This window comes from Serinus canaria, chromosome 6, assembly GCF_022539315.1.
Source record: "Serinus canaria isolate serCan28SL12 chromosome 6, serCan2020, whole genome shotgun sequence".
Classification (NCBI taxonomy): Eukaryota; Metazoa; Chordata; class Aves; order Passeriformes; family Fringillidae; genus Serinus; species Serinus canaria.
Window position 1 is genome coordinate 34,095,868 of NC_066320.1, and position 14,422 is coordinate 34,110,289.

At 47.4% G+C, this 14,422-nt stretch overlaps 2 protein-coding genes across 3 annotated transcripts; one reads left to right on the forward strand and one right to left on the reverse strand.

Annotated features, from left to right (window-relative positions):
- Positions 1 to 344: 344 nt before the first annotated feature.
- Positions 345 to 13,777, forward strand: GLRX3 (glutaredoxin 3). Of its 2 annotated transcripts, none has more exons than XM_050976553.1 (11): positions 345 to 510; positions 3,069 to 3,177; positions 5,724 to 5,798; positions 7,084 to 7,291; positions 7,636 to 7,808; positions 7,905 to 7,966; positions 9,377 to 9,434; positions 10,076 to 10,128; positions 10,888 to 10,927; positions 11,256 to 11,457; positions 13,547 to 13,777. In XM_050976553.1, the coding sequence occupies exons 1-11, from the start codon at positions 443 to 445 to the stop codon at positions 13,609 to 13,611; spliced, it is 1,113 nt and encodes a 370-aa protein (XP_050832510.1). In that variant the 5' UTR covers positions 345 to 442; the 3' UTR covers positions 13,612 to 13,777. The 2 variants fall into 2 exon arrangements, with proteins under 2 accessions (XP_050832510.1, XP_009085338.1); XM_009087090.4 differs by having other exon boundaries at positions 11,365 to 11,457.
- On the reverse strand, positions 517 to 3,060 carry LOC127059789 (eukaryotic translation initiation factor 3 subunit A-like). Its single transcript, XM_050976554.1, has 2 exons — positions 1,379 to 3,060; positions 517 to 1,225 (listed from the first exon to the last, which is right to left on the reverse strand). The coding sequence occupies exons 1-2, from the start codon at positions 1,754 to 1,756 to the stop codon at positions 563 to 565; spliced, it is 1,041 nt and encodes a 346-aa protein (XP_050832511.1). The 5' UTR covers positions 1,757 to 3,060; the 3' UTR covers positions 517 to 562.
- Positions 13,778 to 14,422: the final 645 nt, after the last annotated feature.

Here is a 14,422-nt window from a genome sequence, read left to right on the forward strand (position 1 = left end):
CGGCCCTTGTGACAGCTGCGCTTCACCCCGTGTACAGCAGAACCACCGAACTCACAGCGCCGGCCCAACAATCACCGACCGCCTGACAGCCCGGTCTGAACCGGGGAACGACCGGAACGGGCCCGCCGGTACCGGGACACGTGACACGGGGAGGGCACGTGGCACGGGGAGGGCACGTGGCACGGGGAGGGCACGTGACACAGGGAGGACACGTGAGACGGGGAGGGCACGTGGCACGGGGAGGACACGTGACACAGGGAGGGCACGTGGCACGGGAAGGACACGTGACACGGGAAAGCTCCCCTGCGGCGGGGAGAACACGTGACGCGGGCCGGCCACGTGAGGCAGGAGGAAGCGCGTGACCAGGGCGGACGCACGTGACCCGCCGGGTGCCGCCACGTGACCCGCCGGCGACACCACGTGTCCCTGGCTGGGCCCGGCCATGGCGGGCGCGGTGGCGGCCGCGGGCTCCGTGGAGCAGTTCCAGAAGCTGCTGCAGCGCCCGGACCGGTGAGGGGACACCGGGGGAAGGAGGGAGGGGCCGGTCCCGTTCCTGTGTCCCTTACCGGGGCTCCCGTCCCGCCGTGCCGCCCCTCAGTCTCCTCCATGGGGGCCATCTCCGCCTCCCGTCCCTCGGTGCCATCCGTTGGGGCCGTACCGGTGTCACCTCCGTGGGTGCCAGCCCGGGCTCCCCATCCCGCTGTCCCCTCTCTGGGTCCCATCCCTCGGTGCCATCCCGCTGTCCCCTCTCTGGGTCCCATCCCTCGGTGCCATCCCGCTGTCCCCTCTCTGGGTCCCGTCCCTCGATGCCATCCCGCTGTCCCCTCTCTGGGTCCCATCCCTCGATGCCATCCCGCTGTCCCCTCTCTGGGTCCCGTCTCTCGGTGCCATCCCGCTGTCCCCTCTCTGGGTCCCGTCCCTCGGTGCCATCCCGCTGTCCCCTCTCTGGTCCCATCCCTCGGTGCCATCCCGCTGTCCCCTCTCTGGGTCCCATCTCTCGGTGCCATCCCGCTGTCCCCTCTCTGGGTCCCATCCCTCGATGCCATCCCGCTGTCCCCTCTCTGGGTCCCGTCCCTCGGTGCCATCCCGCTGTCCCCTCTCTGGGTCCCGTCTCTCGGTGCCATCCCGCTGTCCCCTCTCTGGGTCCCGTCCCTCGGTGCCATCCCGCTGTCCCCGCAGGGCACCGCTCGGGAGGGGCCGGTGCGGTTGCAGCGCTCCGTGAAACCTACGAGGGGAAGATAAAAAACCCCAAAATGGAGACAAACCGAGCCGCAAACTGCACAAAGGCCGGGCTTTGGCCCGGCTTTGGCTCGGGCTTAGGCCGGGTTTAGGCTCGGCTTTGCTGGGCCTCTGCCAGCCCCGCGCTCCCCTGGCTCACCAGCCGGAGGTGCCACCCTACAGCAGCTCCTGCCGCAGGGAATTTGGGGCCAGATTGGGCGAATCGGCTGGAAAACCCCATAAACCAGAGCTGCCCTGGGAACTGGGGTTGTCCTCCAGCCGTGGGAGTGTCACCAAAACCACCGGGACACTTCAGTGGGAGCAGCAGTGACACTTCAGTGGGAGCAGCAGTGACATTGCAGTGGCACAGCAGTGACATTTCAGTGGGAACAGCAGTGGCATTGCAGTGGCACAGCAGTGACATTTCAACGGGAACAGCAGTGGCACTGCAGTGGGAGCAGCAGTGACACTTCAGTGGGAACAGCAGTGACATTGCAGTGGCACAGCAGTGACACTTCAGTGGGAGCAGCAGTGACATTGCAGTGGCACAGCAGTGACACTTCAGTGGGAACAGCAGTGACACTTCAGTGGGAGCAGCAGTGACATTTCAGTGGGAGCAGCAGTGACACTTCAGTGGGAACAGCAGTGACATTTCAGTGGGAGCAGCAGTGACACTTCAGTGGGAGCAGCAGTGACATTTCAGTGGGAGCAGCAGTGACATTTTAGTGGCACAGCAGTGACATTTCAGTGGGAACAACATTTGGGTGTTCACTGCTACAGAAGTGGCTCTGAATTACTCATCTCCCCCAGGGTCCCATCAGTCTGGATTTGTGCTCTGTGATTAATGACAGGGCTCTGCTTTTCCTGCCACCCCAGCCTGCTCTGGGACCTTGCAGTGTCCCAGGGTGCTCCCAGCCCTGTCCTGAGCAATCCCAGTGGTTTTATTCCAGCATGCCATGCTTGTGTTTGGCTGTGGGAGGGAAGAGCTGCAGTAAGCCCCTCTGTGATTACAGATTTACAGTGATTAAAGGGTGGGGGAATACCAGCATCAGCTCTGAGAGACAGCCAAAGGAAATGCTGTTAGATGGTGGTTCTGGGAAAAAGGAACAGAATTTCTTCCTGACTTGCTGCAGGACTTCCACTTTCCCTCCTGGAATTGTCCTTCAGCTGGATTGTTTTGTAGGGACATTGCAGAAGGAACTCATGTGCCCAAAGGAAAATGGCTTCAGGAACAAACACAATATTTTAAGGTTATTTAAAAACACTCACCACTAATTTTCTCATGGCCTTTGTCACAGAGCATTGTTCATTTTTCTCTCTAAAGTAATTTATTATTTTATCCATGTTCTTGGACCCAAGATGAGCTGATAACTGATAACTCTTCCTCTGCTTCCTTTGAAAACAGCAATTATAATTACATGTTAATTTCAGAGGATTTCTTGAACAATGAACTGCAAGGTGGGAATGGAGCAGAGCTGATCCCAGGGAGAGACCCCGTGCCCGGCCGGGCATTTTGGGGCCATTTTGGGTCATCTTGGGTGCAGCCCTGGCTGGGCTCTGGTGCTGCCCAAGGTGGATCCATGGAGGAGATCCTTGGAATCAATCCCTGCTTTGTTCTGGGACTCTGCCCAGCCCCTGCTCTGGGTCAGCCCTCTCGAGGCCTCCCAGGCAGGTGGAGGGGATTGATGGGTTTTATGGAGTGCCCATCCCTGGAGGTGGCACTCCGGGCTCTGGGGACAAGGTGGGTGTCAGGCCCCTGGATGGTGATGCTGGAGGCCTCTCCCAGGCTCAGGGGTTCCATGATCCAGGTGTTTTTGGCCGCTGTGCCCAGGAATGCTGTTTGTCCCCAGGTCCCTGGTGGTGGTGCACTTCTGGGCGCCGTGGGCTCCGCAGTGTGTGCAGATGAACGAGGTGATGGCAGCGCTGGCACGGGAGCACAGCCAGGTCACCTTCGTGCAGGTGAGGCCAGGGCAGCTCCTGGAGCCACGACAGCCCTGGGGGGGGGGAAATGGTTCCTCTTGGATGCTGTCAGGGATGGCTCAGACAGGGAATCCTGGAATGATTTGGGTGGAAAGGGACCCCAAAGCCATCCAGTGTTATCCCAGAGGTGCTGCTGATGTCAGGGATGGCTCAAACATGGAATGCTGGAATGATTTGGGTGGAAAGGGACCCCAAAGCCATCCAGTGTTATCCCAGAGGTGCTGCTGATGTCAGGGATGGCTCAGACAGGGAATGCTGGAATGCCTTGGGTGGGAAGGGACCCCCAAGCCATCCAGTGTTATCCCAGAGGTGCTGCTGATGTCAGGGATGGCTCAGACAGGGAATCCTGGAATGCCTTGGTTGGGGAGGGACCCCAAAGCCATCCAGTGTTATCCCAGAGGTGCTGCTGATGTCAGGGATGGCTCAGACAGGGAATCCTGGAATGATTTGGTGGGGAGGGACCCCAAAGCCATCCAGTGTTATCCCAGAGGTGCTGCTGATGTCAGGGATGGCTCAGACAGGGAATCCTGGAATGATTTGGGTGGAAAGGGACCCCCAAGCCATCCAGTGTTATCCCAGAGGTGCTGCTGATGTCAGGGATGGCTCAGACAGGGAATGCTGGAATGCCTTGGGTGGGAAGGGACCCCCAAGCCATCCAGTGCCACCCCTGCCATGACATCTTCCACTGTCCCCAGGTGTCCAGCCTTGGGGATGTTCCTGGTTAAGGGATCTCAGGATTCCCAGAGGGTTCCTGTGGCACTGAAACAACCCTTCAGGAAGGTGTGTTCAGCCCCTGCAAGGTTGTCACTCTGCTTTGTGAGACCCTCTGCACATCCCACTGGGATCCAGGGGAAGGAGAAGGGAATTCCCTTCATCCACATGCTGTTGGTTTTAAACCAAATTTCTCTGGTTAACGAGGCACTTGTGGCATGATGAGGGCAGGGAGCAGTGGAGCAGCCAGCTGTGTGTGAGGATTTTAATGTGATTTTTACAGCTTTCAGGATGTGTGGGGGGGTTTATTTAATGATTCCTCTCAGCTGGTATTTGTAAAACAGGTCAGAATTGTTTTAATGGTATTTTATGACTTGGAGCTTCAAAAGACTGATTTTCAACATATTGCAAATTCAAGATGCTCACATTTATCCAGAGTTTAGTAGCTTTTACTCAGCCCAGCAAAGTCTGAAATCTCTCAGTTGCCTTTTTATTATTCCTATATTATTTATTTATGACCCTTATTATTCAGCTGTAATTTATATTTTAATAATGAGGTTCCAAAGTCATCCAGGGCTGTGAAACCAAGGTAGTGGCACATCCTTTCCCCAGCTTCCCTCCTCCCAGCAATTTTAATATTACTGGTGTTCTTGCTTAGAGGAAATAAGCTGAGGAAAATTCTTGGGTGAATTTTACTGATACACTTTGGAGGGAGGAGCTCCTCCAGAGGAATAGATTTGATTTTGGCAGTTCTTGGTGGGATTGTTGTGTTCCAGGATATCCAGCCTGCCTTGGAATTGGCAAGCACCTGTTACCTCCTCGGATGTTTGGTTGAAATGAGTGTGTTCACATCCCAGAGCACTCACAAACAACATTTTGGGAAGCTGTGCCAGTGAGAGCAAGTTCCTGAAATATGAAATGAAATCTGTTCTGTGGAACATAAAAATCCAAGCAGGAAACTTTGCTGGGAAAGAAAATGGAGTATTAGTGCTGGAAGTCATCATTTGCCCCTGGAAAAAGAATCAATAATTGGAATTACCTTTTCTCTTTCAATTATGAATAAGCTCTCAGTGCAGTTTCAGTGGGATGTAAGCTTTCATTTTCTAGCTGTAGTTTTCCAGGTGATTCTGTTGGAGTGGTGATTTGCAGGAGGAGGCTGGGGCTCACTTGTGATGCTCCTGCTTTGCCTCTCTAATTAGTGGCTTCATTAGGAGCCTGTGTAGCTGGAGCTGCTCAGAATCGGAGGCAGTGAAGATAGATTTTCATAGCAGATCCCTCTGTGCTGAAAGTGGGAGCAGTAATCCCAGGCTGGGCACTCAGCAGCCTTGCAGGAGTTCAAAATCAAGTTAAAATCCATCAGCTGAAGGAGCAGCTCCTTTGCCCTCCTGATTGCAGGGGCTGCAGATGTCAGGGGTGATGCAGAGCCCCCAGAGGGGCACAGGGACACCTCTGTGGTGGTGACATCACTGGGGACAGTGATTTATGGCTTCCAATACAGCAGGAGCTGCACAGCACGGAGAATTTACTAGGTCAGGAGTGCACCAAAAATTTTATTCGCAGCCTCCGGGCGTCTTTGGAAATGTGCAACAAAATAAAAACCTCTGAAGCTGTTCTGACACCGTGGAGGTTCAGCGGGTGCCATGCAGCCCAGAGAGTCTCATTTAAATGCAAATGTCTCCCAGACTTCAGCAGCAGATCCTGCTTAAATGTATAAAATGCCAGGGAGAACATTCCAGGATTGACACTCGCAGTGAAACTTTAAAGAAGATTATGAAAATAATCCAGTTTTTTTTTTTTTTTGGTTTGGTTTTTAGCTAGAAGCTGAGGCTGTGCCTGAAGTGTCTGAAAAATATGGAATTAGTTCTGTTCCAACGTTCTTGTTCTTTAAGGTAAGAGGAAATGGATTTAAGAGGAAATGAATTTAAGAAAAGTGGATTTAAGAGAAGATAGAATCCATGTGGACTGTTAATACTTATACTTTTGTAATACTCTACCAGAACCTTAGGAGCTTTCTCAGTGAGGAAACACCTCTGTAACTGATTGAAGTCTATCCAGTGGAACCTAAAAATGGAAATAGACATGGTTTTTGCACTTTATATTAAATAGTTCAGGGCTCCCTAAAGTGCTTTGGGATTCATACATGGTTTTTATTTCACTTGTTGTACTTGGGTCAAAAAATTTACAGCAATATTTCTTTGTGTTGTAGCTGGGGAAAAGACCCAAGTCAATATGGTAATAACAGAAATAACAATTCTCTTTGGGTGCTGTTTGCCTGTTATGATAAAATGGATAATATTTTCTTCAGGAAGTATTTCTAGAGGCAAACTTGGTGCTGTTACTGATGCCTTGGAGTGGCTGCCCAGAGCAGAGGCTAAAGGCTGAGAGGATACAGTGGGCATTTATTAAAGGCCTTCAGTAGGTGCACCTTGGGCACTCAGAGCCTCCCAGAGGATGGACCATGAGATATGATATGAGATATGAGTTTGGTCTGTTGGATATCAGGGGTTAATCCTCCAGGTCACCTTCAGGTGATGGAGGTATTTACCCCCAATTTGCTCCTTCCCAATTCGCTTTTGTTTATACTTTCCAGGGCCTGAGGCTGTAGGGTGTCCATGAGTTTCAGGCCTGGAGGGATTGTTTAGTCTGACCAAAATGTGAGGGCTGTAGCTCACACTGTGCATGGAGTTCAGAGTTAGGAGCTGAAAAAGAGAAAGGATCTGAAAAACAGGCTAAAATCCTTCAGGCATCATTGCCACCAGAAAGGCAGGAGCCTGGCAGTGCAGCCCCTCTCTGCAAGGGGCTTGGCTGGCTGTGTGTGCTGTGCTTATCCCACCCTGCCCTGCAGGCTGTGTTTATCCTCCCTGTTCTGAAGATGTGTGTGCTGTGTTTATGCCTGTTTTGAAGGCTGTGTGTGCTCTGTTTACCCCCTGCCCCATGTGCTGTGTATCTGCCACCCTGCCCCGTGTGCTGTGTGTCCCTGCCCCGTGTGCTGTGTGTGTGTCCCTGCCCTGTGCAGTGTGTGTGTCCCTGTGCAGTGTGTGTGTCCCTGCCCTGTGCAGTGTGTGTGTCCCTGACCTGTGCAGTGTGTGTGTCCCTGCCCTGTGCTGTGTTTGTCCCAGAAGGTGATTGTTTGTCCCCACAGAACTCACAGAAGGTGACTGTTTGTCCCCACAGAACTCACAGAAGGTGGATCGCCTGGACGGCGCGCACGCCCCGGAGCTGGCGCAGAAGGTGCAGCGGCACGCAGCGGGCACGGCGGGCACGGCCGGCCCCGGGGGCGCTGCCCCGGCCCAGGAGCAGCTGCACGCCCGCCTCAGGGGGCTCATCAACGCCGCCCCCTGCATGCTCTTCATGAAGGGCTCTCCCAAGGAGCCCCGCTGCGGTCAGTCAGCCTGCCTGGCATCCCTCCCTGGCACGGCAGGCTGGGCATGCGGCCACACCGTGCCAGGCTGGGCTCAGCGTGGCTGGGAGCCAGGGTGGGCACAGCTGGGAGCCAGGGTGGGCACAGCCGGGAGCCAGGGTAGGCACAGTTGGAGCCAGGGTCAGAGCCATGGTGGGCTCTGACCACAGCTGGGAGCCAGGGTGGGCACAGCTGGGAGCCAGTCTCAGAGCCAGGCTGGGCACAGCTGTGGGCCAGTCTCAGAGCCAGGCTGGGCACAGCTGGGAGCCAGTCTCAGAGCCAGGCTGGGCACGGCTGTGCTGAGTTCCCAGGGCATTCCATGGCAGGCTTCAGCAGGCAGATGGTGGAGATCCTACAGAAGCACGGCGTGGCCTTCAGCAGCTTCGACATCTTCTCAGACGAGGAGGTGCGCCAGGGCCTCAAAACCTTCTCCAACTGGCCAACCTACCCCCAGCTCTATGTCAAGGGGGAGCTCATCGGGGGCCTGGACATCGTCAAGGTGCCCAGCTCAGTCTCTCTGCTCTTTGGCTTGCCAGAAATGGCTCTGTCTTGCTTTCTCCACCTCATTTTTGGTTTTTTCCCCCAATTTCCTCAGGAGCTCGAGGCATCGGGAGAGCTGGACACGATCTGCCCAAAGGGCCAGAAGCTGGAGGAGAGGTGGGGGAATTGTAACAAATGTTGAGGGATTTTCTGTGCTCATACAGGGAAAACCCTCTGTGAGTTCTGATAGAATTCCTGCTCCATCAGAAGAGCCTGGAGAATTTATTTACTTGCAGAATTCTTGCAGTTTTTCAATGTCTTTTGGGGTTTGTCCATTTCAGTCCAAGAATCTTTACTCACATTCTTGCAACAAGCAGAAATTAAACCACAAATATATCAGTTCATGTATTTATATGTCTATTTATATCTATATCTATATCTATATATATCTATATATATATAATCTCTATATATCTATTTACCCATTTATATATCTATACCTATTTATATATCTATATGTATCTATATATTTATAAATATGCCTTTCTATATATATATTTATAAATGTCTATTTTTATATATTTCTACATCTAGTATATATTTATATATATATCTGTATTTCTAGATTTCTATTTATACATCTATAGATATCTACATATATATTTATATATCTATCTATTTCTACTTATATATTTATATATCTGTATCTATAGGTGGATATATAGATATAGATTCTTTCTTGTCTCTCTTTAGCAATTTATTCTTTAAAAATAACTGGGAAAAGAATCTTTTTAAGCCTTTTCCACCTTTACTTGCCACAGATTTCCCAACTCTGGTTGGGAAAAATGAAGTTTTTGTTGGAGGGAATCCCTCAGTAGAGGGAATCCCTGCCTGGTTCTTCTCCCTGCTCAGTGCAGGGCAGAAATAATTTAATAAATCCCATGTAAAAGTGGTGATAAATAATAATCCCACCATTGTAAATTCTAGGGATTTATTCATCCCTTCCAAATTTGTCTCAAGCCTTGGGTTACTTTACTTTGAAATTGTTTGAGGCCACAAACCCCAATTAATGCTTTTAGCACAGATTTAATTGGAGATAAAGATGAGATGAACTCATCTTTAAAAACTTTATTTTGGTGGCCTTTAAAAACTTATTTTTGAAGGCCTTTTAGCCCCCTCGTGTGCTTTCTAAGGAGTTGGTTCAGACATTAAACATTTTTGGCCGTTGTTGATGGGAGTTTGCAGATGGCACCAGCACTAACCCCATTCACACAGGAGTTTTTTTGCTTGGCACAAACTTTTGAGGGAAAGAAGGGAATGGGAAACGTCCTGTGCTTCCCAGAGGGTTTTAAGGTTCCCTGGAAGTTCTCTTTAGGCTGAGGTTGTCCATGGGATGTGTTGTGAGCAGCAGCAGCAGCTCTGGGGAGGTTCAGTGCCAGTTTTCACCTGCTGCTCCTCGGGAGGTTCCTGCTGGGACTGCATCCCCATCCCCGGGCAGAGCTCCTGCAGATTGCTCACTTGGAGCTTCATTCCCCCTTCTGCATTTGCTCTGGGCTGCTAACCAAGGGATTCCATGTCTTTTTCCAGGCTTAAATCCTTGATAAACAAAGCTCCTGTGATGCTCTTCATGAAGGGAAACAAGCAGGTAACGTGGAGGGTTCCAGAAAATCCTGAATTTTGACCTTGTTCTTCCTTAATTCAAATCAGTGCTGCTGCAAAAGTTGATTATCTTTTTATTTGGTGCCTCTATAAACCATAAAACAGCCCTGGTTTCTATTATTGCTGAATATTAACTGTTAGATATTTCTATTAACATCTATTAATGTATTAATAGAAATATCTAATGCCTAGATATTATAATAGATATATCTGATATCTTAGATATCTTATGTAATAGATACCTTTAATACCAATTAATATCTAAAAATTGCTCTGTGGTTTTTGTCTTCATGTGAAGAGTTTGCAGTGGAAATGAATGATTAAATCATTATAATTCCAACTATGATGAATTTAATTGCAGTTAAATTAATTATAATTCAATTAATTCTAATGATAATAAATATAGCAAGTTGCTGTTCTTGTTTATTATCATTTATTATGGTGAATCCAGATGCCTCAAAGTGCAGCAGATTTATTCCATAAATCCATAAAAATCAGGAGATAAAGGATGGAAAAGGGATTAGGGAGTGGCTCATCCAGCAAAAAACTGGGAATTGCTGCAGTGCAGCTGGAATTCCGTGGATTAAAAAAAGCAGAGACATTTAATGTCTGTATTTTATATTTTAGATGGCAAAATGTGGCTTCAGCAAGCAAATCCTAGAAATCATGAATGACTCCGGGTAGGTAACGGGGTTTGAGTTTGGGGGTAAAAACTGCATTTTATGGAAAACAGAGTGGAAAATATGAGTGGGATTATTCCTCAAATCTAAGGTTTTATTTTTCAAGAGGATTTCAAGCAGTTGAAGGGTTTCCTGAGAATTTTAATGAGGCTTTTTGAGATCATTGAGGAGATTTTTGAGAATTTTGAGGGTTTTTTTGAAGATTTTGAGTATTTTTTCCAGATTTTGGGGTTTGTCTGAGAGAATTTTCAGGGTTTTTTTTTTCTGGGAATTTTGAGGACTTCTTGTGAGAATTTTGAGAGGTTTTGAAAATTTTTGGAGTTTTTAAAAAACCTCGAGGCTTTGAGAGTTTTGAGGGGTTTTTGAGGCTTTTGAAAAAAATCTTGAAGTTTTAGAACTTTGAGGGGTTTTTTCTAAGTTTTGAAGGTTTTTGAGAACATTGAGGAGTTTTTGATAATTTTGAGGGGTTTTTGAGAACATTGAGGAGGTTTTGATAATTTTGAGGGGTTTTTGAGAACATTGAGAGGTTTTTCCCAGCATTAAATGGATTTTTAAAAACGTTGAGATTTTAGAAATTTCTGGGGGTAATTTTTGCAGTTGTAATGAGAATTTTGAGGCGTTTCTTTACAAATGTTGTGGGGTTTTGTTGCTTTTTGAGCATTTCTTCCCAGCTGCAGTGTGAATAATGTGAATATCCCATTTTTGCTGTGAATATCCCATTTTTGCTGTGACTATCCCATTTTTTTTCCCTCTCCCCAGTGTGGATTACGAGACCTTTGACATTCTGGAGGATGAGGAGGTAACAGCAGCTGCCCTTCCCTGGGGACCCATTCCCTGCTGCCTCTTCCAGGGCCAGCATTCCCAGTAATCCCAGTTTGACTCCCAGCCTTGTCCAGCATTCCCAGCAATCCCTGTCTGATTCCCAGCCTTGTCCAGCATTCCCAGCAGTCCCAGTCTGATTCCCAGCCTTGTCCAGCATTCCCAGCAGTCCCAGTCTGATTCCCAGCCCTGTCCAGCATTCCCAGCAGTCCCTGTTTGGATTCCCAGCCCTGTCCAGCATTCCCAGCAGTCCCTGTCTGATTCCCAGCCCTGTCCAGCATTCCCAGCAGTCCCTGTCTGATTCCCAGCCCTGTCCAGCATTCCCAGCAGTCCCTGTTGGATTCCCAGCCCTGTCCAGCATTCCCAGCAGTCCCAGTCTGATTCCCAGCATTCCCAGCATTCCCTGTGTGATTCCAGGTGCGCCAGGGGCTGAAATCCTTCTCCAACTGGCCCACGTACCCCCAGCTCTACGTCAAGGGGGAGCTGGTGGGGGGCCTGGACATTGTCAAGGTAGGAGCTGGTTTTGTTTGCAATCCAAACTCCATTTGTTGCATTTCAAAATTCCCTGCATTGGGATTTTCCTGCCTGTCCCCCACAGAATCCCTGCAGCTTTTCCAGGGAAAGGAGCTTTAATTCCCCAGGAATGACTGGAAAAAGCCAATTTTTACCCTTTGTTTTTGCACTTTCCTCGTCCTTAATTTTGCTCCTGATATTGGTTTTTTCCCCCATGAAACATTCCTGGGAGAACGGGAATTTTCTTGGAGTGGTTGGAGCAGCCCCAGAGTTCCCAAATCCTGCTGAGCCCATTCCTGGATGGCTCAGAGCCAATTCCTCAGACTCCTGGGGATGCTCAAGCAATAAATCCCATTTCATTCTAAAAATCCTGGGACTTCTGAAATTACAGAGATTTGTTTGATTTATTTAAGGAGTGTGAGGGATTGCCTCAATTACGTAGATTAATTTTATTTGCAAAGATTAATTTCACTTCAATCACATAGATTAATTTTATTTATATAGATTAATGTTACTTAGTGTATATGGATTAATTTTATTTACCAAGATTAATTTTACTTCAATTGTATAGCTTTATTTTATTTATATAAATTAACTTTACTTCAATTAGGTAGATTAATTTTACTTAAAGTATATAAATTTTTATTTATTTAACAAGTGTAGGGATTGCTTCAGTTATATAAATTTATAATTGAAATTATTATAAAATTAGTATATAAATAATAATTTTATTTATAGATACTATTTTTACCTAAATTCTGTAGATTAATTTTATTTATGTAGATTAACTTTACTTAAATTATATGGATTAATTCTATCTATATAGATTAATTTTACTTAAAGTATATAATTAATTCTGTTTATTTAACTGGTGTAGGGATTGTTTCAACGATATAGATTAATTTTGCTTATATAGATTAACTTAATGTATAGGTTAATTTTATTTGTTTATTTGGCAAATGTGGGGATTAAATCAATGAAATTCATCTGGGTAATTTAGGAAGTGTGGGGCTTTTGCAGTGCTCAGGAGGAGAAGTCCTGGGCACTGGGAGTTGCTGTAAAATCCTTTTTTTGCTATTTCTCTGTAATTTCTCTCTTTGCATCCTTGGCCTGTTTGAATTCATGGTTTGTGTGCTGGGTGCTGCTGTCAGTGCTTTACATTTCCTTTTTTAATGCAGCCTAGTGTGGAATTACTGAACTGGAGCTGTTGGTTCCAGGGGGGGGAGAAGAAGAACATTCCACGTTGTTCCCAGGCGTGTCCTGGGGCAGCTGCCAGCCCTGAGTGTGAATGTCAGTCCCCAGCATCAGCAGGGCAGGCACCTCCTGCTCGCACTCCTGAGGGCTTCCATTTTATTTTATTTTATTTTATTTTATTTTATTTTATTTTATTTTATTTTATTTTATTTTATTTTTTCATTTCATTTCATTTCATTTCATTCATTTCATTTCATTTCATTTTTTAAATTTTATTTTATTATTTTATTTTTATTACTTTATTTTTATTACTTTATTTTTATTACCTTATTTTTATTACTTTATTTTTATTACTTTATTTTATTTTTTTTACTTTTTTACTTTTTAATTATATTTTTAATTTTTAATTTATATTTTTTATTTTTTATTTATTTTTATTTTTTTAATTCTATTTTTTTAATTTTTTACAAATTTATTTACTTTTTATTTATTTTCATTTTATTTTTAAATTTATTTTTTTTATTTTTTCAATTTTTTAACTTTTACACATTTTTTTCACACTTTCTTTTATTCTTTCATTTTATTTTATTTTATGGGTGGGAAGACAAAGCCCATCCATGGGTGGGGAATTGCTGCTGTGGGCTGTTGGGGGGTTCTGTGCCTGCAGTGTCTGGAGTTCCCCTGGCAGGAGATCAGGGACACCGGGCAGAGCTTTCAGAGTTCTGTCCTTTGCCCTAAACCCAGCCAGGGCAGAGTTTGAATCCTTATAAAGCTCAGAGTGTTGCCCAGGAGGGGCCCCTGTGAGGAGTGCCCTGCTGGCAGGGAGTGATCCTGCTGGGATCCCCTTGGACCATCCCAGCCCATCCACCTCTGCTGCCTTTGTGTCTTTCAGGAGCTGAAGGAAACTGGGGAGCTGCTGCCTGTGCTCAAGGGGGAGAATTGATGGGGAGGAGATGAGAAATCCCTGGGACAATTAGAGATTCTCCTGGAGAAACACACACCTGCAGCCCTGAGCAGCATCAGGAGGGGAAGCAGACAGCAAATAAATAGAAATATTCTCTCTGTGAAAAGGAGTTTGACTAGGGACACAAAAAGGTCAATTAAAATTTTCAGTGCTCCAGGATTTGTGGTGTTGGGGTTTCATTATTTGCACCCCTGTCCACCCCAGAATTATTTCAGGTGAAATTGGGACTGGCTGGTTTTGGGCTCAGCTCTCATTAGGGGAATGCTAACGGAGCACCATCTTTTCCTGCCCCCATCAATTGTTTCCATGTCTAATGAACAAGAGAAACACTTTGGGAGCCTTGAGCCAGCACAGCTTTAGGGAGTTATTGAAGAGCTGCTGCTCTGTGCCCTGCAAACTCGTTAAGTGGGGGCACTAATTGCTAATTTGGGGTGCTCAGTCACTAACGTGGGGTTTTGGGGAGGTTTCAGTGGTTTTGGAAGTGCTGCTGGACCCTCAGCTCTCAGGTTTCTGTGGCTGAGATGACCCCGAGGTGTTGGAAAGTCTCTTTTTCCCAGCCCCAGGACAGAAGAAGTTGGGATTGCCGGGCTCTGGCTCTCAGGGCTGTTCATTCTCTGCCACCCACCCCATTCTCTCTCTGCCCTGCTGAGCTCTGCCCAGCAGCTCGGGCTGTGCCTCAGCCCTGCCCTTTTTGTACTCAGAGCTGCCTGAGCTCTATGTACAGTGATTTCCCAATCCCTGCCAGCTCTGTCTGTCTGTCTGTCTGTGCTCTGAACCACTCCAGCAGTGCCACCATCCCAGCAG